This window comes from Melanostigma gelatinosum, assembly GCF_949748355.1.
Source record: "Melanostigma gelatinosum genome assembly, chromosome: 12".
Classification (NCBI taxonomy): domain Eukaryota; kingdom Metazoa; phylum Chordata; class Actinopteri; order Perciformes; family Zoarcidae; genus Melanostigma; species Melanostigma gelatinosum.
Window position 1 is genome coordinate 8,204,699 of NC_136645.1, and position 26,624 is coordinate 8,231,322.

Consider the following 26,624-nt stretch of genomic DNA (forward strand, 5'->3'; position numbering starts at 1 on the left):
TGTTAGTAAGAATTGTACATCAAAAAATCTGCTCAGGTGAAAACACATATCAAACAAAATTGACAGTTCAACCATATCAAAGGATCGTCTACCCCCTGATTGACACAGTAGTATAAGGGGATGTGGTACAGCACCCTACCCGACTTCCTTTATAACCCCCCCCCCCCCCCCACCCAAAAAAAGTCACATGATTTTCATGTCCACAGCATAGACATCAGCATACTGAGCCATTGCATCAGTAGAACACCACACTTGAACTACATGGGCATCTAATGGAAACCAATACAAAGATAATTCTTAATGTAAAGTAAAAAGTTTCGACACTGCATATACAGACTCTCAAGCCTAAAGAGATCACACGGTTTCAGAGCTAAACACAATTTATTTAATGCTTAAATCAATGTTTTTGACCATTCAGTGTTTTTGTCATAGAATATGCTATTCAGAGCTACAATCAAATAATGTCTTTATGTGTCCTTAATGTGAGTAGGTTTTAAATTAAGGAAATACGTCACCAAAAAAAAAAATCTAAAATGAAATGCCCCCGTTTTCCTTTAATGCCACAGCGGCCGTTAGAAAACCAAATTGACACACTGCTAAAATGATTACAAACAGTCTAACAGTGTACAGCGACTCCTACATCTTATAGCCAATACGCACAATACAGTTATAGTTTTACAGCGAGCCAGCCTACTAGCAGTACATTCAGATTACTTCGTTCTTGTAGCAGAAGCTGCCCTCCGGTTTTACACAGACAGACAAGACATCACGCCCTCGAGAAGCTATCAAACTCTTTTTTCATCCTCATCCCAACATGATAAAGGTTTTAATGGTCGTGTTTTTCACTTTAAAGTATAAAATCGGTGACAAATGTTTGGGCTATATCTGTACACAGATAAAGGGGTTTATTTGTCATTTGAATACAATGTTTGCAAACTTGTAAATGTTGTACATGTTGTAAATGTTGTACTTAAAATAATGTGAACAGCATGCATGAAAATATGAGTACTCTGCATTTTGTAGGATTAGATCCATTCCCACTTTGGGAATTAATGAAATTAGATTTTCTGGAAATTTCCTTTGTTAAAATCAAACCAGTTTTTTTTTTGTTTCATGTACAAACATTATACCTGCTCTAATAGTTAATTATACAAGAACCTGTGAAGTTACACTCAAATCTTTAAAAGTGGAACCGTTTCGATAAGTTTTGAAAGCACTTGAAAAGGTTACTCTCCTCAGTGCGTTCTCAACCACTAGCGTACGCTTTATTAAGAACTTTACACATTGTAATTTTATATACAGAAAACAGCTTTTGTGTTAGTATAAGTTTTAAAAAGGAAGAAAAAAAAATCCCAAAACAATTTACATCCTGACAACAATGGTTTTCAAGAAAAAACTATAAGGCGAGTGTTGAAGTTGGATCAGAAGTGTTCCATTCGATTTTTTGTTTGTTTGTGTTTTTGTGTCTACTTCATTCTTTCCACCCACCTCGTGGATTGAGCTCTTGTGCCATCATTGGTCACAGTTACACCTGTGTGGTCGTCAGTAATGGAGTCTTTTATCGCTTTCACAACAAATGACGCTCCTCAAACAAAGCTCTGACAACGCCAGTGGGCCGATGGCACGTATCGTTTCACACAGAGCAGGAAGCAGAATCATCGTCCACGGGGTCCACCACAGTCAGAAGGCCAGAACCTCTCGGTCCCATCATTGACAGGAAGTGAGTTTCTCATGCTCATGCGTAAGTCAGGAGGGTCAACTCCTCTCACGTGAAAAAACACTTGTTTGAAGCAGATAGTTGCAGACTGGACCCTGAAGTCGTCACACTGAAGCTCTCTAGCCCTCTGAACTCTTATTCCCAGGAAACATCTGACTCTGTTCCTGTACCTCTGTAATACACAAAATAGCACATCACATATTGGAGCACACTATTTATAGATTACAATTGCCAGTAGTGATGCTGAATGCCATACATTTCCTAATATCTACAATTGTACATTGTTTTTAAATTAAATATTATCTTATTGTACATATTAAATTCAATTCAAAGGGTGTAACCGCTCTCTCATTTTTTCTACATCTTCTCATCCTTTGAATGGCAACATGTTAACGAGACCTGATGGTCCGTGGGTTGGTATAGTGACCTCAGTTACCAAAGAAACCCTTTTCCAGGCGTCACAGTAGTGCCATATTATTTCTGAGTCAGTTTTGTACAGATGGAATGATTCACTGCAAACACAACACACGGGTGAACAGCAGTAGGGATTAACAGTCTGGCCAGTGGGATAACAAACTCTTTTTGGATGCTACAATGCTGTTGTGAGTTGGGGATTTAGCGGACAAAAACAGGCATGGAGGGCATCAGTGGGGCAACATAATGCTGAGGTGTGTACCGCCCGTCAGCCTGTTCCCTGTTCACACACACTCAGTGAACACGGAGAGCAGAAATGTTGCCGGGGGATAACCCGGCTCAGACATCAGTCAGCCTTTTTCCTTTTGAGTCTGTCGGACAGTGAGACAGAACCACTATCTGGGGAGGGGTAAATTAAACGGATAGTTTGACATTTGGCTTTGTTAATAAGATCAATATCGCTCTCAAGTCTGTGATCAGGTACAGAGCTGCTGCCAGGAGGTGATTAGCAAAGCATAAAGACTGGAGGCACATGGAAACAGCTAGCTTGGCTCTCTGTCCAAAGTAAAGAAAATACAACTACCAGCATCTCTACAGCTAATTAACGCATTAACTTGATTGGTTAACATCATGGACATATTATAAGAACTGGATACCGGACCTCAAGATAGCGCCTACAAACGTTTTCTAGCTTCCAGGTTTACTTCCGGGGGTGTGCGGTCCACTGAATATGCTGAGTGGTGTTTCTCCTGCCGGGCCCCGCACGCAAACTGTTGCTCTGTTACATTGTAATGACGTCACAGATGTTTAAATTGCTTTTCTCGGCTTAAGGAAGGTTTAACAAATTTAAAACCTCATAAAATATTCATAATAAAAATAGATGCAATACCGCGAGTGGCCACGGGGCAAAATTGGAAGCAACGGCTGAGCGGCGGCTCCGTCACCACAGTGAACAGTGTACCCCTATGTACAGATACATACTGCACATGGATTCATTCACACTATACACACATGCTATGCGGATTGTGTTACGGCACTGTACCTGGTAGAGCACAACCATCCCTATGAGTGTAGCTTTTTGTCCCCTGATCTTCTGTCATCCTTTCGTCTGCTGTTCCTTGACCCTTCTCCTTGCTAGAAAACAGAAACACACGCAGAAATATAGTTGAGACGTGGCATTCTTATCATCCGATAGGAGGAAAGCAACCCAACACACAAACCTGGAACACAACACTGAGACAAAGGAGAAAGCAAAACTCCACACACACTGTAGGAAAAGCAATCAGAAACTTGTTAGTAGCAGCTTAATTGTTAGGAATATTATCAGGACCCAAACCACACAGCAACCAGATTGATCTGGAGGAAGACAGGTTGTTTATTATTGTGGGAAGAGTTCGAAACAAAAGAGGCAGATTGTATTTTCACAGCAGAGTCACGGCACTCATTAGTCATATTGATGACTAATCGGCTAAACACTTTAAAATACCATTAAAACCACACACATCCACTTTGTAATGCAAACACAATGGACACCACACAGTGTCAAAACACAACATGCAAGAATGCACTTCAAATGGCTGCATTTACATTTTTTTTGCCCAGAAGAGAGATCATGAGAACAGTTATCCTGAACCAGTTAATCCAATGTTCATTAAAATTCCACCTGCACCGCTGGAGGAAAACGTGATCACATCTAACTGATCCTCTGTTTGACTTTATTGTTTGACTTAAAGCTGCACTCAAACAGCAGTGACACTGTGCTTTTTTAAGAGACAGTATTTTTTTCTCAACCTCTTTAACCCAAATTTCCCTTTTAACAACCCCCCCCAAGAAGCTTAAAAGTTAAGAAAAGTATTTTATTCACATGCGAGACAATTTCCCACAGGATATGTATTCTGTATCTGCTTGTTCCAGCACTTCGGTGAAGCTATATGCAGCTCACAGTGAGGGAAATATTCTGAAAAAATATGTTTTTTGTGTCATTTTATCACAATTTCTATCTGATTCATTACATATTTTCAATTGTTCTTTTTCTGTTACAGCCCCAGTTTGTGCTTTAGGCAGTTTAAATTGTATTTTATAACATTTAGTCTTGCCCAGTGAAGCTTTAACCCGAACTTTTGTATTATCTGTTAACCTTCCACTAGTTATGTTCTCCTAACTCCTCATCCAGCTAACCCATCCAGATCAGAGCGTGAACCCAGGAACACAGTTAAAGGGTATCCTTCATGCCAACCTCTGACCCGTCTTCCTGCAGAGGGGGACTGTGCTGAAGGTCTCGGTCCCACATGTCACCTCCTTGGTTTTCTGGTGTGGGAGTAGAAACCCGCCGAATAACCTTCCTGATTACCTGCCCGTGCAAGAAGGATGTAAAAAAAAAAGAAAAAGAAAAGATCTGATGGAGTCTGCTTTTATAAAAACAAACTCTCCCTGTGATGGTTTCTTTCAGAGCTGAATGAGACACGGATTAGTGATATAAGTTATACGTTACTTTTCTACTGACGAGGTTACCATCGTGGTCCATATAGTGTTCCTCGGTCACCGACTCGCCTGGGACATTCTTTGCTTGTTCTCCCTGCAAGCGTTTGTGGTTAGCACATGAATAAAAGCTCAGAAATGGCCGATTCAAACGTGATAAAACAATCCTTCACCATCACCACACCGAAACATCACCTCAAGAGACAACCGCCGTGTCAGAAAGAAGCTGAGAACTATGTTAGTTTTCAACCAGCCAATCTAAACACCATGAGGTGTGACAGGTTGACTAGTCATGTACACAAACATGACCATCACAACATCTATAAACTATCAGTACAACCAAGCAATACCACCACAATGCACACCAGACTGAGCGGTCTAAACCACACCACGCCAAAGCTCAGCCCAGCTTCTGCTCCAGGCTTTCGGGATACCTTTAAAACGACCCGGCGTCTGAAGATTCTGGTGGTTACAGTCTGTTCTTCCTCTGAACCGGAATCTACACTAAGCCGCTGCCGAGGAAGGTTTTATAAGATCATTACACAAACACATGGAGGGAGTCGAGACGAGGAAGCAGCAAGAAAATGAGTTCGTTGAGACATTTTTGTTGATGTCCTTTATGTACTTCAACTCCACGGTTGGCTGAATGAAAAAAAGAGAAACCTGGAATAAAACAGTGATGTGTTTGTTTCCTCAGCGCAACTTAGAGGTGTCTCCTGCAATAAAAATAAAATATAGTGCTTTGGCAGCTACAGATAACGATGTTCTACCCTGTCATAATGACTGTTTCGGGTATTTTCAATTGGTTTAATTCTTCTTACCTGGACTTTTTTCTCCAATACGAGTGCTCCCTCTTCCTTTCTGCCATTCGATGATCCCGATGAGCGGTCCTGAGGTGAGTGCTTTGAGTTGTTGCCCTTCTGTCGGGACCTCCCTGATTCGCCCCTAGACGAGGAAGTGATGGAGTCACTGGAGTTCTCTTGGCTGTTGGCGAAGAAGCGCAGAGTTAGGATTGTAGCAGGATAACGTGTTTAAGTACTTTACTCACATGCAAGACAATTTCACACGGTATATTTATTCTACATCTGCTTGTTCTATCACGTCGGTGAAACGAATATGCAGCTCACACTGAGTGAAATATTGTGAAAAAATATGTTTTTTGTGTCATTTTATATCAATTTCTATCTGATTCATCACATAAAAATATGTTTTTTTGTGACTGAGAAGATGTCTGTAAAACACGCACAAGAACAAGCGGTAGATTTCAATTTTAGGTTGACAAAAAATTGCCTATAGTTGTTTAATACTTTTACCTTTCCCGCCTGTCGAGCCGGTCTGAGCTGACACTGCGGCCTGGCGTTGGTGGTTCCACATTGACGCTGGATGAATCACTGTGCCAACCTGAAAGTGAACACACTTCTTTTTCTGCCTGTTCAACCTGATCAAGAATCTCCTGAACACTGGACTCGGTCATCTCTCTGTCCTCCTCCTTGTCCTCTGAGCCTTCTTCTTTCTCCACCTCCTCCAACAGAGAGGCCTCTTCTGTGATTTCTTTGTCTCTGTTTCCCTCCTCTTCTTCCTCACTGGATTCAGACTCACTGGGCTGACGTTCCCCAAGAGCCTCAACCCAGTCCTGAGGGGAGACGGGAGCAACGGCTTGCTCCTGGGCTGCCTGGTCCCCTTCTTTTGTCCCACAAATATCTCTTTCACTGCCAGACAACCCTTCTTCCTCTTTAAACTGCAGTTGTCCATCTGTGTCATCCTGGTAGACCCTTTCCCCACTGCCCCCATCAACCTTTTCAACCTCAGCGGTTTCATTTATACCCTCTTTGACAGCCTCTGCCTCTATTGTGGTACAACCTTTTTCCACTTCATGCCCAGTTTCTATAATATTATGCTGCTCCTCTGACAGATTCTGCACCTCCTCCACCTCGCAGGCTGCCCCCTTATTCCCATCATTCATCACATCTTTCTCTTCCTCTGCAAAACCCTCCTTCTGTTCCTTCAAAATGTTATACTTCTCTGCCAGTGTAGACCTATCTTTTGTTATCATCTCACATTTTCTTTCCACATTTTTAATCAAGTCCTGCTCTACCCACTTTTCCACAAATCCATTTCCCTTCGCCAATTCTGCTGCAACCATCTCAACAACCTTCTCCATTTCCTCCGTCACTTCCTTTTCACAACGTTTAAAACAGAAATCCTCCTGGGATACATCGGGGGAACTCATCTGCACTCCGCCATCTCCCATGTGTGCTCTGTCGGGCGATGAAGGGGTTATTGATGACACTGATGAGAATGAAGGGGAAGATGTGGAGTAAGCCATGTCGATGTCTAACTCACACATCGCAGGGAGGGAGTGTGACTTGGGCTTGTGGCTAAGCTCCATTTCGTGAAAAGACTTGTCCTCCTCCTCGCTCAAAAGCAGCTGGTCGTTCAGAGCGATGTGGGGCTTTATGACTTTGGGAGGAACAGGATCAGGGAGTACAAAGACTGGGACAGACAGGGCCAGCTCACAGGGTCTGGGGGGGCTCCTAGGGGGGCCGTCCGGCTCTATCTCCGGGCTCCAGGGCAGGGGCTGAGGCTGGGAGACAGCCAGCAAAGGGGTGTCTGGTTCTGGGTAATGGTGGTGCTGGTCGTGAGCAAGGGAAGGGTTGGGGGTGACGGGGAGTTCGGGCTCCAAGAAGTTGGGGTTAGAGTGCAGTGCGGCGGGGGACTGCAGCTCCGCTAGAATGCTCTGATAATCTGTAGGTGACAGGATGACAAATGTAGAGACATACACACACCGAAGCATATCACAAAGGAAACACAACACACCGAAAAACACACACACACCCTAACACACACACACACCGTATGACATGGACGATGGCACAGAGGCTGAAGTGTGAAGCATGTATCCAGACAACCACTAGCTGAGATGGTGATATGTCAGAAGCTATGGCAGTATGACAAACTATTATCAAACATACCCAGTAAAATGTAATAAATATATACAATACATTGGAATGTATATGTTTGAAAATGCTAATATCGAACACAAATTCAAATAACATTTAAGATATATAAAGAAATATATTGAAATTGACAGTAATCATAAAAGCAATGTCATGTTTATGAATAGTTGATTTTCAGATACGGTGAGGTAAGACATTGAAAGTGGGAGACATTAGTCACGTAAGGCCTTATTAATCATGTAGTGTGGGATGTGATGAGTGTAAGATATTAATATTTGCCAGGGTGTTCTGTTACATGCTCACATGAGACAGTTGACAGATGAGAGATGTGAAAAGGAAGAGGTAAGCAGAAGGAACAAGATAAAGCATGCTAAGACAATATTTCCGCTGTGGAAGGGTCAATGGGCGTTCGAGGTGGAGGTGGGGAGATGGCCGGCACAAAACTACACTGGCAAGCAGGACAGGGAGACAACGAGCGGAGAGGAGGGGAGGGGAGGAAGGAGTGGGGCTTGGACAACGGGACCCAGAGGTAGAGACCAGAGGGAGAGTAGACAAGGGGAGAGGGGAGACAGGGCGAGAGGCCAGCTGGGTCACTAGAGACTCTTTACTTGGAGACGCGGTGACAGAAGGCGAGGCAAAGCCCGAGGGTGAGGAGGAGACGGGAGGAACAGGTGTGATGAGGGTGAGGTTGGCGGGTGTGGTTGCTGTTATAGAGGGTGCAGTAGTATGACAGGACATGTCAGAGGTAGATCCGGATAATGTGAGAGAGGAGGCGTTTGGTTCAGCGACTGACGTTTTGGAGCGGTTTGGAGCCGGCGTGGTGAGTGAGGGGGAGGTTGGGACGGACGTGGGAGAGCACGGAACTGAATAAGTAATGGGTGAGTTAGCAGCAGGTGAGGGAGATAAAGGTGAGGTGATGAGGGGGATCGGGGAGGACGGGCGGGGCGAGAAAGGGAAGGCAGGGGACTTACGGGGGTAAGTAGGGAGGCACTGAGAGATGAGGCATGGGGGAGGAGAGGAAGTTGAACTTTGGTGGTTTGAATAGCGCCGGAGGTGCCAAGTCTTTGAGGGAAATGGAGGACTCGTAACTCAGAGAGCGGCGTGGGGAAAAGGGGCGGCAGTGAAGTGCTGCAGTGGGTGTAAGGGGAGTGGGTGGGGGGGTTGGGGTCGGCGATGGACAGAAGGGGCTGCGTGTCTGCAGGATGAAGGCAGCTTGAGTGCTTCTGGGGGTTAAGGGGATAATCACACAAACTAAAGGAAAGGAATAAGGCAGGATGTATACAGAAGAGACAAAAAGTGAATTGGAGGAAGAGGGAAGAAGAACACATAAAAGATTGTTTAATGTGAAACATGCTTGCACAAGAAGACAATGAATGATGTAATTCAAGGGTGTGTGGAGGAGGAGGCATATGAGGGATGGATAAGGGCAGGGCAGCACATGACTCTTAATTTGTTAAGAGCTGTTATGTGCTGTTATCAGCAGTAGATGCTGCTGTGGGTAGGTGAGGAAGAGGAAGAGGAAGAGGAGGCAGTCTGGAGAGATTCTCTCATCTATCCAAGGAAGGCTCAGAGGAACTGGAGGAGAACTAGGAGAACTAAACTAAAGCAACAGAGAAAAGCAAACTCTACAAGGTTATATCATTTCTACTTAAGTCAGACGTAGTTGAAAAAAACATTTAAAGTAGTACGTAGTATGCAGCATGCACTTAGAATGAGATTTTAACAGTGGATATTGCTCATTTGTGACAACTGGAAACACAATTGTGATTTGAGGAGCATTCACCCTGAGCAAGACCTGATGGTGATTAATTCAACAGAAGCCAATTCAAATAAGTGCAAGTGTTAAAGCGCTATTAAAAGCATGGCTAGAAATTTTAATTGAAAGTAGAATACCATGATAATTTCAATCAGGAATGCTTTTGGGGAACATTAGGAGCCAGTTGTCCAAACAAAATCCAAATCTGACTATTAATCAGCTTCCCTAGAGATTTGAACCAGAACTATAAATACGTCATCCATGCATTGGCACAACCAAAAAAAGGTAGCAGGGAGAGGTAAGAGGTCAGCTAGACGGAGCTAAACTTTACCATCAGCCTGATCCCGGAAAACAGCGTTATCATCGGCAAAACATCTCGTGCCTGAAATGTTACCATAGTCAAATATTGGGCCCTCCAGTAAAGTCACAATATCCATCCGATTGACTTTGGTCAGCACTGACGTTAAGGCATCCGCTGTGGAAAAAAGAGAGACAAAAAAGGTATTGAGTCACCTGAAAAAACAATGAAGCAAGGTTTGTAATTATGTAAAACTGCTTAGTCCAATGTAGCAATAAGCTTGTTCCAAAATGTAAGCATCTTGCCCGGGTTGATGCTTAAGGATGTCTGAACAGATGACAGGTTTGAGATGAAAATATCGACAGAAAGACAGACAGTGAAGGCACTTTGACTAAGATGGACTTAAGATGCTTTTGAAAAAAAAAAACTGTTTTAGTGAACTAGCATTAGAAGTTTGTCTTCTCAAGGTGATTTACTTTTTATCCATAAATCAAGAGAAGAAAGACTGAAGAGAGCGAGAAAGAGACACAAAAGTTTTTTCAATTTAAAAAATAGTCTTACTTGTGGCGTTTTTTCCTTCCCGACTGACCCATTTCTTAAGTAGCATGAAGCTCTGGGCTGTCAGAGAGTTGGGGTTCTCTAGCCTGACGTGGTTGATCTCATCCACTGTGAAGTTCATCTCCCGAGCCATCTCTGAGACGAGACAAAGATAGTCACTCAGAAATATTTAAACTTTAATGTAGATTGTATTTATATTGCAAACACTCAGACTTGCAGAAGGTGGCTTCGATAGCCAACATATATATTCTTTGTAAGTTACTCTGTTAGCCTGAAGATGGCAGTAAATAACAGGGTTTGAGACTGCAGAAAGAAGGTCGAAAAAAAGATGCCACGCAGAATGTTTGTCACCTGTCCAACTGAGTCCCAGGTGATCTGCCACGATAGCCATGCGCAAGTCTGTTCGCTCACAGGGACTCTGGGGACCTGAGAAGATAGAGGACAATGACTCATCAATAAGATTCACATTCTTCTCTCCCTATACACTTATGTTAGAGAGAAATAAACATGTACATCATTTTCCTTTTCTGGCCACTTGTTCATCAGAATTACCATTAATTAAGGTGGTGTTCAAAATAATTATATTAAAATTTGTTAGCATATTAGTGTTATATAGCTGTAATATAGGTTCAATTATTTCCCCAGGATGGCAAGAAAAGGATATTTCACACCAGACACATGGGCAACTTAAATATGTTCATAGAGTAAGTGGTGCTCTGTGACTGTTTGTGGTATGTATCCTCTAAGCAGGCAGTAACTGTCATGAGAATCACACAAAGCATAACATGACTCTCAACAACAGACTCATTGCTTTACAAATCTAGGGTGGAAAGATCTATGTTAGAATCTAAAATGTCAACATGCGAAGACGCTTTTGTGTGTTCTTTGCCAACACTAGTCAGCTTAAATGACAATTGATAGTATGAGAAACTCCGTAAGAACAAACTACAACAATAACTTGGTCGGCACCCCGCACAGACAGACAGACAGACAGACAGACAGACAGACCAGGGAGTCAAAAAGGGACTGGTTGTGCCAGTGGACCAGTCACTACTACTGGCATGCTCAATCTACTTTACGGAGGTTTAAAATGGTTGAAAGAGGGGAACAGAGAAAAGAGAATCTTGCAACAAGGACAATACAGTACACAGTACATCAATGACAAAAAATAAATATAAATGACAGCTACTGTTCTGAAGAGAATATGTAAACACGCCACAGGCATTCCAGTCAATCCATTAAACGATCACAACGATGTCATGCAACTAAAAGTGAAATATATAAATATATCGATGTATTTTAAACATAGTGTGAAAGTTTTACAAACTAGGCTTGATCTCCGCGATGGGAGGCGTTCGAGACCCTGTGAGTCCCTGACTGCCCTCCTTCCCACCAGTCCGCCTACTCCTCCTGCTCCTCTCACTGCCGGAGGCCCTGTCCGTCATCGCCACCTTTGCCCTTACGGACGCGGCCCCGGCCTCAGCCCTCGAACCTCTACCAGACCTGGATGAGCGGGAGGGCTGGGAGGGCTGGGAAGGCTGGGAGGCGTCCGACAGAGAGGTGCTCCGGGAGGTGCTGTCTTCCTCCGACTGCTCTGTCTGCGTCTTTTTCTCCTCGTCTGACAGGCGGTCCACCAACTTTAGCGTCTCCCCGCTAATGCCTTTAAAGTATTCGATCGTGCGCTTACAAACCTCACTCGGGTTCTCCTGTCTGTCCTGTCTACATGCTCCCTCACTTTTTACATTACTGACCTGATGTCTATCCTTCAATGGTAGCCTTGTGGGCAACTGTATGGCTGCTCTCCCTGTGTCCAATGCCCTCGTTGGCTGTGAGGTAACCCGAACTGAAATAAGTGAAGTAGCTGTGGCAGCAGGGCTGCTCTTTTTAACATCCTTGATTGGTATTCTAGACCTGGGTTCTACTTTGGCTATGGCTGGCTTTTGTCTCTTCCGGACCTCAACCTTCACTGGTTGTTTGGGCTTCTGTTTGCCTATGGCTGTTCCCTGCGTGTGAAATGACCAACCTGATGCTTTAACTGGAAGCCTCGACTTGGGCTGCTTCACTTCACTTTCTTTTACAGTTTCACTTTTCTGCTCCTCCACTTGACTGCTGCTGTGTACTTCCACTCTCTCGTCTACGTCCCTACAGCACAGTGTTTCTATTCTGCTAGCTTTTTGAAGAGTGGGCTCAGAGGAGGACTGCAAGTTAAACACCACACTACCACATTGAATGTAGTTGGCCTGAACATTGGACGACTCAAGGTTATTGTTGTTGTTGCAGTTTTCAGAAGGGAAATCTCTGCTCTCTAAGTTGGGCTCAGTGTGTCTGCTAGACTGGCTCTCTGTACACTGACCCTCTATACTGATGTATTCTGGCACCATCTGACCCTCTGACATCTCAGCTTTACAATCGGTGAGATCCCCTGAGTCTTTTTTCACAGTTATAGAGGCAGCTATGCCCATCTTAATAGGAGTGCGTAATTTGGGATCAACCTTAGATGCTGTGATTGTGCATGAGGAGGCGGTCTCAGCTATGGCTTCACAGGTGGGGGCATCAGTACCGGTATAGCCAGTGTCACTGCCAGGCTGTGCAGTGCTGCATTTTGCTGTTGTTGTTGTTGCTGCTGGTGTTGTGCTGCTGTCTGTGGTAGTATCTATATCTACTGTGGCCCTCTCCCCTGACTGAGAGGAAATTACCCCCAGGATCTTGCCCCCTCTCCCTTTTTCCCCTGTTTTAGGGTCAGAGGAATGCTCACCAATCTGGAAAAACTGAAGCCTCTCTTCAACAAAGTCCCGCTTGCTCATGTCAATAGCACCACTGCGGGTCATCTCAAACATCTTCCCTTCGTGGAACGGGAAGGGGTTAGGCTCACTAGTCGGTGTGCTCTCATCAGTCGGTGTTCGAGCAGGGGTTGTGTCAGGTGTTGTAGCCTGTGATTTGTCATCCACCGACAAACCAAAGGGCTTGGGGTCCTCATCTTTTGTTTTGGACTCAAAAACTCCATCATTATCACCCCCTTTGGTTGACCAGGGGTCAAAGTCCAGGCCTTTGGTGGCAACTGTTTTAAAGGTTGAATTCAGCTCCTCTTCAAGTTGGTAGCCAAAGTAGTTTTCTGCTAAGGTCTGCCTTTCTGGATGTCTTCCTTCAAGGGTATAATCTTTCTCATCTCCACTGGCTGAGGATGTGTTGGTTTTAGTCTTTCCATTGTCCCCCCCTTCCTCACATTTCTCTTCCTCTATCACTTCAAGCTTGGATTGAGTAAATGAGCGGTCGGTTGTTTTCCCATCGTTGGACAGACTACATGTTCTAGGGTCCTCGCTCAGTCCGTCATCCTCATCCTGAAGGTCATACCCATCTAAAGAGTCGACTTCAGTAGCATCTGTGTCATGGGAGAACTCAGCAGTGCTTGCTATGGAGCAGTCAGTGATTGACTGGTCATTGCCATTTTGGTCAAAGTCAGCATCCTCCTCCTTTACGACACTATTGATCTCAGACTCCCTATCATTTCCGTTTTTCTGTGATTTTGTGGGCTGTTTGTCTCCCTCTTCCTTCATCTTGAAAGTGTACTTTTTTACAGGGATGGGATGGAAGACAGACTCATCATCACTGGAGTCGCTGTTATCAGCTCCAGGGGGAATAGGGGATGGAGGCTGGACCCTGATGATAGGCTCGGCTAAGAGGTGCCTATCATGCTCCTCTTGAAGGTTCACCTCTATCATGTCGGTCTCTGCCTCAGAAGAAGCACAAGAACCCCTTTTCTCAGGGCCAGACTGCTCTACCTCTAAAGGAGGAGGAGGTGGAAACTCTATGTAAGCCACTCTTTTACCCCTTGACTTCTGTCTCTCTGTATCCTGTTTTCTACTGTGATTTTCTGAGGAAGCTGGCTTTGATTTTTCCTTCGAGGGCCCCTTGTAGATGAAGGTCTTCCCTTCTTCCTCCTCAGACTCCTCTGGGATAGGGCTTCGCATGCCAGGCATGAAGTCTATCACAGAGTCTGGTGTTCTTGAGGCCAGACTCACGTCCTCTGAGCTGGGAGCCTTGGGGGTAACAGGAGTTTTACCAGAGCTGTCCAAGAAAGTTACTTGTTCTAGAGTGTCATCTTCTGGACTTCCTTGAGGAGATAGAGACTGCTTTTGTTTGACAGTGTAAAATGCACCCCTAGTCTCATGCACTGTCCTACTCTCATGGCTTACTATCTTTTTGTATGTTCCCAGTTGCCCCGAGGCGGTTTCTTTTTCATACTGCTTTCCTACTTGGAAGCTAACATACACAGGTAAGGGTTTAATATCTTTGAAACCCTCAACTGCAACTGCAAGAGTTAAGTCATCCAAATACTCTACTTGGTCACTATCAACACCGTTGCACACAACATTCGACAGGCTACCGTCTGATGAGTCTGTTGATTTTCCTAGTGATGATCCACGAGTAGACTTGTTGGAGTCAGAGCTACTGTTTAACCGATTTCTAGCTAAAGTAGGTATATGAGACCCAGCCCTCTCATGGGGTTCAACAGAGGCATCTGATTTTAAAATGGTGGATTTGGGATTTTCGGAGAAATTAGATGGCTTTCTTATAGGAATTTGTGATTCCGAGTTTTTTTTTAGACTATCATTGCTATTTGGACTTTCTCGGACAACGAATTCTGTGTAGATTATTTTCTTGGTGGTTTCTTGTCTTTGTGAATCACTATTATTGCCATCTATTATAGAATCATGGATAGAAGACTGAGATAATTTGGGAGATTGGGGTTTATAGTTCCCGTAGTCTTGGCTCTCCCATGTTTTGAATAACTTTTTCTCTTCCTGATCTTTTCCACTGGTCTCATGCTTGGGTGAGAACTTGTTTGATTCACTATCTAGACGTTTTCTCTGTATTCCCGGACTGTCTGGTGTTTTTGGAATGTTTGGACCAGCGAACACCTGATACACAGGTAGCTTACTTTCCTGGAGCTTCCTGATAGGATTTGAATTTTGGCCACTCTGAGGACTCCTATCTTGCCTTTGAGCCTCTTGTTCAAACTTTAGCCTCACTGCACTGACTTTGGAGGAAGACATTTGAAAAGGTTTAGGGTTTTCACCTGTGCTCCCCTGTGATTGAGTATCTCCTTGTTGTCTTGGGTCTGATTCGCTGTACTGTAGCAATACTCTCCTCTCTGGACTGCTGGGCAAACTGGCACATTTCCTGTCACTGGAGCTGAACCTGTCTCTAAGCCTTTCTCTACTCCACTCTTCCCCACTACCTCCATTCCTATAAGCTGACCTTTCTGGACTGCTGTGTGTAGAACTGGGCCCGGATCGTGATTCTCTGAAGTCTGGTCTTCGAGATTTCTTTTCTGGAGACGAGAGCTCATCATTGAGCTGTTCTGTTTTATCGCGAAAGAATTGAGATACCTCACTGAGTTTTTCCTCGGCCTCCTTTACAGTCCTGTCCACTCTGTCCTCATACATAAGCTGTTCTCTCTCCTTACTCTGTGTGTCATCTGACACACGCATCCAAACTGACTGTTTTGGGCTACCGGGCTCAGACGAATACTGCAAAAGTGTCAGTTTGTCAAAGTTATCATCAACATTGGCCATTCTTCCAGATTTGTCAAACACATTTCTTGACGATCTAAAGACATACTCTGTCCTTGGTCCAACTGATCTACCCTCACTGTGACTGCTTCTGTCTGGTGAGTGGAAGCGAGACCTATCTCTCAGATATTCTTCTGTGTCAGAATGAGACTGGTCAAATTTCTCAGAGAGGAGCATTTTCTCCGCATAATTATAAGATTCTCCCCTAAGCTCTGACGCTTCATCGTCATTGTACTCTACAGATTGCTGGCTAAGTAGCTTCAGTGTTTTGTAAGAGTCATCTGCCATGAGCTGGGCTGAACTAGGGCGACTGTCTTCCTCTTGTGACATGGGTGTGTTCACTCTGGGGGAGTCAAGGTACACTGGAAGTGATTCCTCAGGCTCATCCTCTTCCTGTCTAGTCCCTGGGTAGTAATACATTTCCTTCTCTGCATGGTTTTTTGTCTCTCTGATGATGACCTCTGTTGGTTCTGTTTTATTGCCTTTTTCAATGTGAACCTCAATTATTCTTTCAACCTTAGGTTTGGAGTTGATGTCCTCGAGGACTCTTTGTGATGGTTCCTCATTGCCAGACTTGTGTTCAAACAGTCCAGCCAGCTCTCTAGAAGGGTCTTTGCCTGACTGAAAAGCCTTCATTATATCATGCACAGACATAGTTTCCTCACACCTCTCCGATGATGCTTCTTTGCCAGGTGGTTTGTGGTACACCATCCTTGTGGTGGTAGTGATGTGAGTCTCCTCCTTTACCCTCATCCCTTTTCCCATTGGATCTTCATCAGGGCTGACCTTTATTGAATAGCATTTATTCTGATCTGGAGTTGGTGTAGCTTGATGCCCTTTATCTGAATCAATATATCGGACAGGATGTGCCTCCTCCATTGCAGGTTGGTTGTTATCCTCTGGGGGCTCATAGCTCCTGATGACATGAACAACCTCAGTCCTAGTTTCAGTGATTACTGGGGGAACTGGGATATCCTGAAAAAGGGCCTTGGGGCCCATGCCCTCAGCACTCTGAGGAGCAGAGGGTGTCCTTTCACTCCGGGTCTCAAATCCACTGTCTGAGAGGGGGCTTTTATCCTGTTCATGTGAGATATCATCAGGGGAGTCGAGCACAGTGTCTGCACCAAAAAGAGTATCTGCTACTTTACTGATCTCTCTGTCTGAAGCTGATGAGCGCATGTTTGTTGGAGGCATTTTGAGCTTATGCTCCTGAACTGCTATTGTGGGTTTAAGGATACGTTTCTGCTTCTCCTTGCCCTCTCCTTCTCGCTTTCCCTCATCTGCTTTATGTTTTGTGTCATGCATTTTGGAGAAAGAGCTGCTGCCAACATCATTGGCCAGGTAGTCAACCACTTTGGAGAGATTGAAATCTCTATCTGGTATTGTTTTTGATTTTGCTTGAGGAACCACAGTCTCATATCTTGGTGGATAGCTCCAGTTGCTTGGTGGTTGTTCGACTTGTACTTTTGAAAAGTGTATGTCATCCAAAGAACCTCTTGCAAGGGAAACCCTACCATCCTTCCCAGCGCCTTTGGTAAGGATTTCGCTCACTTTTACCAAATCTTGTTTTACTTTCTCCACAATTCTATATGGCTCCTCATCCTCTATCCTAGCCTCTTTTGAAGAATCTGACTGAAATCCTTTATTGGCTGTGGAATTTGGGTCTGTCTGCAAAATGGCTGACATTCGTATCAAGTCCTCTTTCATTTCGGCTACATCTTTCAGAATCTCTTGGCTGGAAGAAAGTGGTGATGTGGTGTTTGATTTGAGGCCAGCAGAAAAATGAGGCCCTTTGATTGGGGAGAGAGTTCTGGCAAAGGAAGACTGCATCTGAGCATTCACCTCAACGGGCACCGCCTTCCGCGGGGACAGAAGGGCAGCAGTTGGCTTGGACACCTCAGGTAACTTTTTAAATTGGGGCTCAGGCAGCACATTAATAACAGAGTACACCGGAACAGTCATTGTACTGGATGTTACAGCAGTGGTGGTGTTAGGAGGGGATCTCAGAGAGGCGTAAAGGGAATTAGAAGCTGATGATCTAATGGACTGATATGAGGAGGATGCTGAAGAGGACAAGGACTTCAAGGTGCCATAGCCTGCAGAACAAGAATTGAATGTTTTTTCAACCTCATCAAAAGCTGCATTGACACTTGTAGTCACAGCGTTGGTGGTTGCTTGTATTCTCTCTTGAAGACTGTTTGCGAGAAGAGATGTTGGGGACGAAGAGCGGTACTGTGTAGGCGACACAGTTCCATTGATCAGAGCTGCAGCACTTGGCGGGGTGTTTGATTTTAGTGGTGACGAAAGTGAGAACAGGTTTCTTGCAGGGCCAGTGACGTCTGAGGCAAAGGAACGCACAGAGGAGAGACCAGGGACTGTTTTTATGGGTGAGGAGGAAGATCCTGTGCCACAAGAGCCCCCCATTACGGTCTTGAATGGCAGGGGTGAACTGAACATACTCAGAGAAGATTTGGGAGAGGTTGGAGGGGTCATGCTTATCGATGTTCTCTCAAGAAGAGGGCTTCCTCCTCCAGAGACAGTTATGGGGGAGGTCCTAGCAGACAATGCTGCCAGTCCTTTCATGGATATAGTATCTGGGGTGCTTCTACCTGGTGAGGCCAGGTGACTGGGGCTGACCTGCACTGGGTACTGGGCTTGCTGGACTACAGTTTTTATAGGAGAGGAGATGGTTCTGTAAGATCGGATGGGAGAGGCCATGTCACTAACTGACTTTACAGAAGAGGCAGGTGATCCCGGGATGTTGGTCTTGATGGGGGAGGCAGAGTTGATGGACCAGACAGACTTTAATGGAGAGGCAGAGGGCGTGTTGGATGACGAGCTGGAGAGGGAGCCAAACCCAGACTTGGCTTGGCCAGGGACGGCGACAGGAACAGGCGACCACGCCTGATAAGATCTCGTTGAAAAGACAGGTTTGTGAGGGTAGCTAGAAGGCTGTGTTCTCGGCGAGCTTCGATCAGATGTTTCTTCAACAATAATTTAAATCAAAAGCAATAAAAAAGGAAACATAAAATGTAAAGAAAAAATAAGTTGAAATAAATCATAAAAACCAGAAAGAGAAATTTGAGTCAGTCAGAAACAGCATCTTCACATCAGCAAGACAAAGGTTTACACAGGAATTGTAAGAAAGGCCCCTAGCTAAAAACCCAGGATGACATGGCAAATGATGGTCTAAAATCATTGACTAGTGACAAGATACACCCAATAAAGGACAGAGCATGTATTGGAACAAGATGTTTGACATGTGGTCGACTTGACAAAAATGACATAACTAAAAATCACAATTCCATTGACTTTTGATGTGCTTAATCTATTTGCCTCTTTGCAACAGTGCCTTTTACTGTACATGTTTGATTGACATGTGTTCATTTGGTTCATTTTCAATGCCAGAGATGACCCCACAAGTGTATACCATTACAAAAAAGATTCACTTAACTTGTTTGGGCATGACTTAAAGTAAAATATGAGGTTGCACTTTACAAAAAAATAACAGTAAATCAGCCATTCATGCCTGTCCAGCATTCCCTGCAATTTAAGTCATATTTGAATTGACTGAATTGATTGAGAACGACATATTTATTTAATAAAAAAAGTTGGATGGACAAGGCTGGAATAATAAAACAAAACACAGACAGTATCTCAAAATTTGTAAAACATCTGTGTCATAGTATGCATTATGAAGACTTCCCCTAAAAATGCTTGCTCTAGCACAGTCTAAATGAAGGATAACTCAAGTTAATGTAAAGTGCAACCTGTTACCACATTAATATACACAGCCGCACACAATCATAAAGCCAATAAGAGTGAAATGGTCACTAAACAAATGAGAACAATTCAAAAGAATATTTTTATTCAACATGAATCAAAACATTGTTTGGTGGAAATGATAAATGGACAGACAGACATTGATTCTGAGTGTTTCCACAGACATGAAATAACAGAACAATTGAAACAGGGAGACTTTCGGTCAACATGGAGTGGGTAAGCAAAGCGTAACACACAGTAAACCATGCAAATGTTTGATGAACGACAGATGTTCAAAGAGTATGTATCAGGTGAATAAAATAAATGACTGATGAACAGGTTTTGTCAGGTAGATCTCTTTCTATACTATGGCTGTATGAATGAAAATATGTACACTGTATAGAGGGACCTTTAGACACTAAAACTAATTAAAATCACATTAACATCTGAAATCAATCAAAAATTGAATGCAAGTAAAAATGGGAAACTCACTCGCTGCTGGGTCGGTCAAATAGCTGTAGCGCTTACGCAAAGCTAAGGAGGCAAAGGTATGACGTCGTTCTGGTTTTTCAGTCTGAAACAAACAAAAAAAGAACAAAAGATGCTTTAACATAAAAAATATGGTGAAGTGAGATTCTGATCTATCAGAATTAGGTCTAAATATTAATGTTAATTTGTTAATTTAGATACCTCAGTGCACGAAAACTGTCCTGTTTTTAGTGAATCAGCACATGCTGTTAGTACAGGAGACACTGCAGGTGTACTGTAGTGCCTCCTCTGGAGAGTAATGCATCTCTTCACTCACTGCATTTCTCAATGTCATAGCTTCAGACAAAATGTGCTTTGTCTGTATGGCCTGTGGTCAGCATTGGCAAAATCCAACTTCCAGTTAGTTACGGTGTGTAAAACGTTCTCTTATCATGAAGCTACGGTACACCTTCCTAAAATCAAAAATAATAGTAATAATTGTTTCATTTAAATATTAGGACAGTGATACAAATTGTGCCTGGTCTCCAAAAATTAAGTTTATATTGGACAATTCTGGATTACGTAATTTACAGTATCATTCAATACTTTTAGAAGTTCCTAAAGTGTCACACGAGAAAACTGGGGATTGAAATACATGCCATGTTACTGGTTTCTACTTGGGTTATTGCTGCTGTATTACGGAGCACTATGTAAACATATATCTAAAAATGAATGCATATTTGGTTGTTGTTTAAGGGATGCACAAGAGTTAACCATACTTTAATCATACTGCAGTTATTGTTGGAATATTTTAGTTGTTATAGTCACTAAACATTAAAAAACGCTGTTACTGAACATAATCTAGGTTTAATAACCTTCTGAATTGTCCAATATCAACATTTTGTCCGTCGGGTGGGTCAATATATTTATGTAGAAGTATTATAACACACGTGGCCACGATAATATAAGTACTCAAACATAAAAACAGCCTCATCTTCCTTCGGTTAAAGTCTCCCATACATGTTTTGACATGCAGCTGAGAGAGTTTGTGTTCTCTGTTGCAAACAAGCCAAGGACAAGGGTGAAGAAGGGAAACCCCAAAAACAACAAAACAATGACTAAGTAGACAAATGATAAGAGTCATGGTTTCATCTGAAGCTGACCATAGTCCCGTGAGAAACTTTCTATGAGTTAACTGTACGGATGGAGACGTGGTGATTTCCTGTTTGACATGTATGGAAAGGAAGATAGAGATGGAAAACAAGCGGAGGTGTGGCACGGCAATTGGCTCCACTGCACTTTGGGATGAATAAAACAACTAATAAATCCTTGCTGATTAAAAACAACTGCCACTTCCACTCATGCACTACATGGGGTCACTTCAGAAATCACGTAGCTGTGTAAAAAAAAAACATGCAGTCCGAAGCATCTTTCACACCAAGGTACCGTACGGAGACAAAATATCTGCGACACGCATTTTTACTACAGCATCTGCAGTAAAGCCAACAGAAAGGACGACAAAGAAGAAGCAGTTCCATGTGATGATGAAGAATCTGTTTTACCTCATCATCAGGATCAGACTCCATATCCTGTGGTAATCCAAGATGCATTGCAGGAGAGGAGAGAGATGACACAATGGAGAGCAGGGACGTTATAATGAGCGGGGAGGTGGAAATAAAATTCAGGGGATGAAAATGGAGCAGCAAAAACAACAAACGGCATCAGAATAAATCTATGGGATTAATACAAAAATAATCAGCAAAATCAAAAAAAGCAAAAGCAAAAATAAGTTTCAGTTTCTTGTGATCAATCGATACCACAACAAACAAACAGAGTCGTCTTTTTGCATAATTCATATGTACCCACAGTGAGCCAGGCAATAGAACAAAGCACGATGTGCATGTGCGGCTGCATGTGTACGTTGTGGGGTCTTATGACTGGCACAGGCTTTAACACAAATAAAAGACACGAGCAGCAGGCAGTCATTTCTAGACCAAATGAACTTCAATGGCTCCTCTTGATGTCAGGACAACATCGCTTTCTGTGTTTTAATTTAATTTACATGTCGATGATATGAGATGGCCTGGAAGGATGAGCTATTCAAACATGGTGATCCTACCTTCTTGTGGGTTGGCAGTGTGATATTCAAATTGCATATGGCAGCCTGTGGAAGGCTTTTACTGGATTTTGGCTCTCTCAGGAAGGAGAGGCGGCCACATGGCTCCTGGCCCATATCTCTGACCTGCAGCGGACAGCAAAAGGATTGCATCATAAGTTGACCGTGACAAAAAAAAGAAATGTAGGAACGACCATGCAAAGTGGAAAATGTGGAAAAAAGCTTTTCTTCTTTCCAGTGTGTAGCTTTGAAGGAAATCACAATTGCTATGAATGTCGACTGATTACTAGAGGATGATCTGACATTTCTTACATGATGTAATCAGCAAGGCACATTTACAAAGGAGACCAGAGTGAAAAACATAGACAGTAAAAGCTAGCAGAGAGAGAGAGGGTGAGAGGAGGGATACATTTGATACCTTCACGTTGTAAGGAAGCCTGTTTTCCTTGAAGGAGAAGAAGTTAAAAACCAGCTGTTGCCCACTTTTGGTGAGAGGGGACAGATTGCCATAGCAATCCACGTGGATGGGCTTGCCCTCGAGAACCTACAGAAGTTTACAGACCATCATGCGGTTAAATGAAATGGATGTAATGCATTTCAATTCGTTTTTTTTATCCACATGAACACACACGACCCCACCTCGATGTCTTTGCTCCGGGCCACTTCCTCAAAGTTCTCCTGCTGCTCGAGGGTCTTGTCCACTTTGTCGTCTGTCATGCAGAAGCAGCGCAGCCGAGCCTCAATAGCGTCGTTCATCTTGGCGAACACCACAAACTTGGCCAGGTACGGCACGCAGATCAGCTCCCGGTATAACTGAGACGCTAGACTCACCGTCTCAGGAATCTGGTGACAGTCTGCGAGCCAGAACCTGTGGAGGAGAGGAGAGGAGGAAAGAGAGGAGAGGAGAGAAGGAAAGAGGAGAGGAGACACAAAAAAGAACGACAAATTTGGAAGTGAGCCAAGTCAACAATTAGCTTAATATGAGGATGATTTAAAACAGCTTAACGTTTGGAACTCTGCGCTGCACATTTAAGACATTTTTGTGTCACACTGAAACTCGAGCAACAAATCAAACGAGCTGGGTTTATTCTCTGAAGGGTGAACACAAGCGCGTGACAGCTGTGTAGTAAAGGGTGCTCAGTTAATATCAGGCTGCACACTTGCCACATGATCCCAGGCTAGTTAGGATGACGGCTCATTACTTTTTTTGTATTATAACCAAGAAGTTCACTTGCTGAGGTCAGTTTCGACGCAAGTCTCAACAATGTGTGGTCAACATGACTTTGTACCAGTCAGCCAATAACATGTAGTCAGGCAAGTGGGGAACTTGCTTATGTGTGGAGTAAAAGAAAACACGCTAAAGTCAAGAAAAATGAAGCTGTCCAGAGTTGAATTTTGCCAACTGACAGTAATGTGAGTTTTTGTCTTGTGATATATTTTGGGATTCACTGCCAACTTTTCCTTGCTTCCTGGTACTGCACTGTCACCATTTTGAGGCACACTGAGATGCCTTCTGGCAGCGATTTAAAAACTCCTGTGGATTTACATCTATATTTCAGAGTGGTAGGACTAAGGCTGCAACGAACTATTATTTTCATTATCGACTAATCTGTCAATCATTTTCTCGATGAATCGTTTAGTCCATTGCAACTTCAGAAAGCAAAGACCCTTTAAACCTGATTACGGTCAGTTTTGCTTGAAGAATGACTTTATTATTTTTTGAACGCCTAATCGTCTCGAGATCACCAACAGGACCAACATGTACTTAATTCCTACAAGAAAGATAAGAGAAGCAAGACTTTATGAGGACACGACAGTGAAGTGCGATATTTATCCAAATGGTAAAATTATACATTTCATATATTTTACAAGAACTGCAACTAAGTGTTAATTACTCCGCTTCAGAAAAAATGGTTGTAATATTTTTTTTATCGTGATCAAACAACATGGCACGCTATAAAAATAGAGCAGTTCAGTACGAGTCTCACCTGGCCGACACATTTGTGGTGAAGGAGACGCAATCGGTAACAAAGGACAGCGGTGTGGTCCCTGTGATGTCCTCCCACTGGGCTGGGGATGTCCCTCCTGCGTGGAACAAGGGCCAAAAGATGAGCTCACTGCCTTTCAAAATTGCCAGAGCTTGAGCTTCTGTAATCCGCATCCTTTTATCTGCTCAGCGCTTCATCTTCCCTCTATCGACCGGTGGCTTTTTTTTACATCAAAGTATTCCTGATGTGCCCACGGCTATTCAAGTCATAGTGACTCTGAGTCAACAACCCTGTTTCATGTGTAATAAATGGATGACCAACGACGGCTGGTGTCACTTAACACATTTATCAGCATCTAAGGATACAATGACTGTCAAAGTATGTGTCGTAAATAACTGCACGCTCGGCCTGCAGAAGCATTTGGGAGAGAGGAAATGCTGCAGTGCTGTCGTGCTCCAGTTATCTTCAGGTCTACTTGCCTGTGATGCTGCAGAGCAGACGCAGGCAGGGTGCAGCGTCGCCTCGGTGGCCGCTGGGATGGCCTTCTGCCGATCGAGGCGGGACGGGGATCGTCATAGTGATCGGCTTGTGGAACTTCCTCCTCCTCGGCTCAACAGTGACGATGGGGCTGAAGGTGGCTCTGTTTCCGAGGATCGCCCTCGCCATGTCGTCTGGCACAGGCTGGGCCTGAACAGAAACACGGGCAGACAGAGGAAAAGGTTGTTGATGAAATGGTCGGTCAAACGTTTCCTGAACTTTCTATGAAATAAAAGCGTCCAGGGCACGACAGGCGGAATCAAATATTCAACCACAAATAGGTCAGGAACATAAATATATAACAGGCCAGTGGACAGTATTTGCGAAGAAACAGCCGAGTCATGAAACAGATTCCTGCCGTACCTGCAGGCCAACGCGGATCTTCTTGGTGAGCGCCCCCTGTGGGAACGAGGCCTGGACCATGGGCACGGTGCTGCTGGACAGCATGCCTCCGTCGGGACCCATGTGGTTCGACTCCTGCTTGATCCGCGACACCACGGCAAAATACTGAGGGAAATCGCTGGTGACAATGCGGCAAATGCGCTTCTTCTCCAACTCGATAGGACTGTCCAGCTCTGTGGCAGAAAATGTTACTCTCATGAATGTGATCTTTAAGCAACATTTAGTGGTTGTTGTCTCTTTCCGAAGAAGTCACGAAATACACGCTCTGACTTTATAAGTATATGTCCATGTTAGGTACTATTTAGGTATGACATTTTGGCCAGTGTCGCTACAAAACAGGACAGTAAATAGGCTAAGCAGAGTGAAAAACTTGCTTCTGGAGGGAAAGTTAGATTTTCTAGGTCACCAGCTGACATATAGCCCTGGGTTATGTAGTGTAGGTTTTCCTAAGTGGTTCAGTTCACCTTCATCCATTCACTGCGGACACAAAAACTGTCTTTGTACAAACTAACGTTGGTAAATGTTAAAAGCCCACGGAATAACCTTTCCTTTACCTTCGTCCATTCCCGTAAGCAGCTCAAAGAGGTCTTCTGCTCTGGCGTCAGACTGGTGCTCCTTCCACGTGTCACCATTGTCACTCCTCAACACAATCAGCTCCCTCTCTTTCCCCCGCATGGACCCAAAATGAGGGATCTCCACAATCACAGGACTGAAAGAGAAAATAGAAACTCGATGAAACTCAAATAAGTAAAAGAAACCCCGAACTTTATGGCAGCTTTGAGGTTTTAATAATATAAAATAACTTAATTAGCTTCACTGGCAATCCATAACCATTTCATGAGTCATGATATTCTAAGTTGATATCAGGAGACATCTCAGATTTTTCCACTAGCCTGCTGAAGACTCATCAACACAAAGTAAAAAGAAATCCCAAGCGTCCTACCCGAGGAACTGAGCCCCAGCTGGTCCAACCTCCACCAGCCGGCTGACCAGCCCCTCTCCCTCCACCATGGGTGGGGGGTAGGCCAGCTTGTGCCTTTTGGCCAGGCGACAGGTGATGCGCGTGGGCGCCGTGCACTTCCTCGGAGGGATGATGATGCGCATGCCGTTGTGGCGGCTGCCTCTCATGGAGCCACCTCGGGCATCCACCATGAAGCTGACCAAGAACCTGCAAGGTGTAAAAGGAGCAACGTTAAGAGGAGGAAAAGACACAGACAGACAGAAAGATAGAAGGAAGCTTTACCACGGACACAAGTGAGGAGGACGATTCCCATGCTGTGATCACCGTACACCCAAACAAAGTAAGGAAAAGAGAGAAAAGAACAAAAATAGAGAAAGAGCAAGAGATAGAACGATAGGAAGAAGAAGAAAAAAGATGCTTCGAGCTCTGAAAGTTGGCAGCTCTCACCTTCAGTTCCCTCAATTTAGAAAATTAAAACAGTTTGAAACTAAACAGCGTGCTCACGAAGTTGCAGAACGTTTCGTTTCCACCCTGAGGCTGAAGGTGAGACGGTTGCCACATTTCAGTTCCTCTAAAGCAGCATCAAATGGTGATCAGCACCAGGTGATCAAATATTTAAACACCTGCACAGATGTTTCC

General features: G+C 43.9%; 1 protein-coding gene across 2 annotated transcripts in view; it reads right to left on the reverse strand.

Moving 5' to 3' along the window:
- Positions 1 to 188: 188 nt before the first annotated feature.
- Positions 189 to 26,624, reverse strand: part of ank3a (ankyrin 3a) — a 111,646-nt gene continuing 85,210 nt past the window's right edge. Inside the window, exons 27-46 of one of the 2 annotated variants that reach the window (XM_079280328.1) lie at positions 25,968 to 26,192; positions 25,579 to 25,733; positions 24,986 to 25,197; positions 24,565 to 24,772; positions 24,086 to 24,182; positions 22,737 to 22,965; positions 22,516 to 22,641; positions 22,101 to 22,223; positions 21,544 to 21,570; positions 20,006 to 20,087; positions 10,530 to 10,604; positions 10,182 to 10,313; positions 9,654 to 9,797; positions 5,923 to 6,010; positions 5,431 to 5,593; positions 5,044 to 5,121; positions 4,623 to 4,706; positions 4,368 to 4,481; positions 3,174 to 3,265; positions 189 to 1,889 (exon numbers count right to left, since the gene is read on the reverse strand). In XM_079280328.1, coding sequence (XP_079136454.1) covers positions 3,194 to 3,265; positions 4,368 to 4,481; positions 4,623 to 4,706; positions 5,044 to 5,121; positions 5,431 to 5,593; positions 5,923 to 6,010; positions 9,654 to 9,797; positions 10,182 to 10,313; positions 10,530 to 10,604; positions 20,006 to 20,087; positions 21,544 to 21,570; positions 22,101 to 22,223; positions 22,516 to 22,641; positions 22,737 to 22,965; positions 24,086 to 24,182; positions 24,565 to 24,772; positions 24,986 to 25,197; positions 25,579 to 25,733; positions 25,968 to 26,192 — 2,434 coding nt within the window. In that variant the 3' untranslated portion in view covers positions 189 to 1,889; positions 3,174 to 3,193. Of the gene's footprint in view, positions 1,890 to 3,173; positions 3,266 to 4,367; positions 4,482 to 4,622; positions 4,707 to 5,043; positions 5,122 to 5,430; positions 5,594 to 5,922; positions 7,355 to 9,653; positions 9,798 to 10,181; positions 10,314 to 10,529; positions 10,605 to 20,005; positions 20,088 to 21,543; positions 21,571 to 22,100; positions 22,224 to 22,515; positions 22,642 to 22,736; positions 22,966 to 24,085; positions 24,183 to 24,564; positions 24,773 to 24,985; positions 25,198 to 25,578; positions 25,734 to 25,967; positions 26,193 to 26,624 lie in introns of both variants that reach the window. The other variant, XM_079280329.1, reaches the window with a different exon arrangement.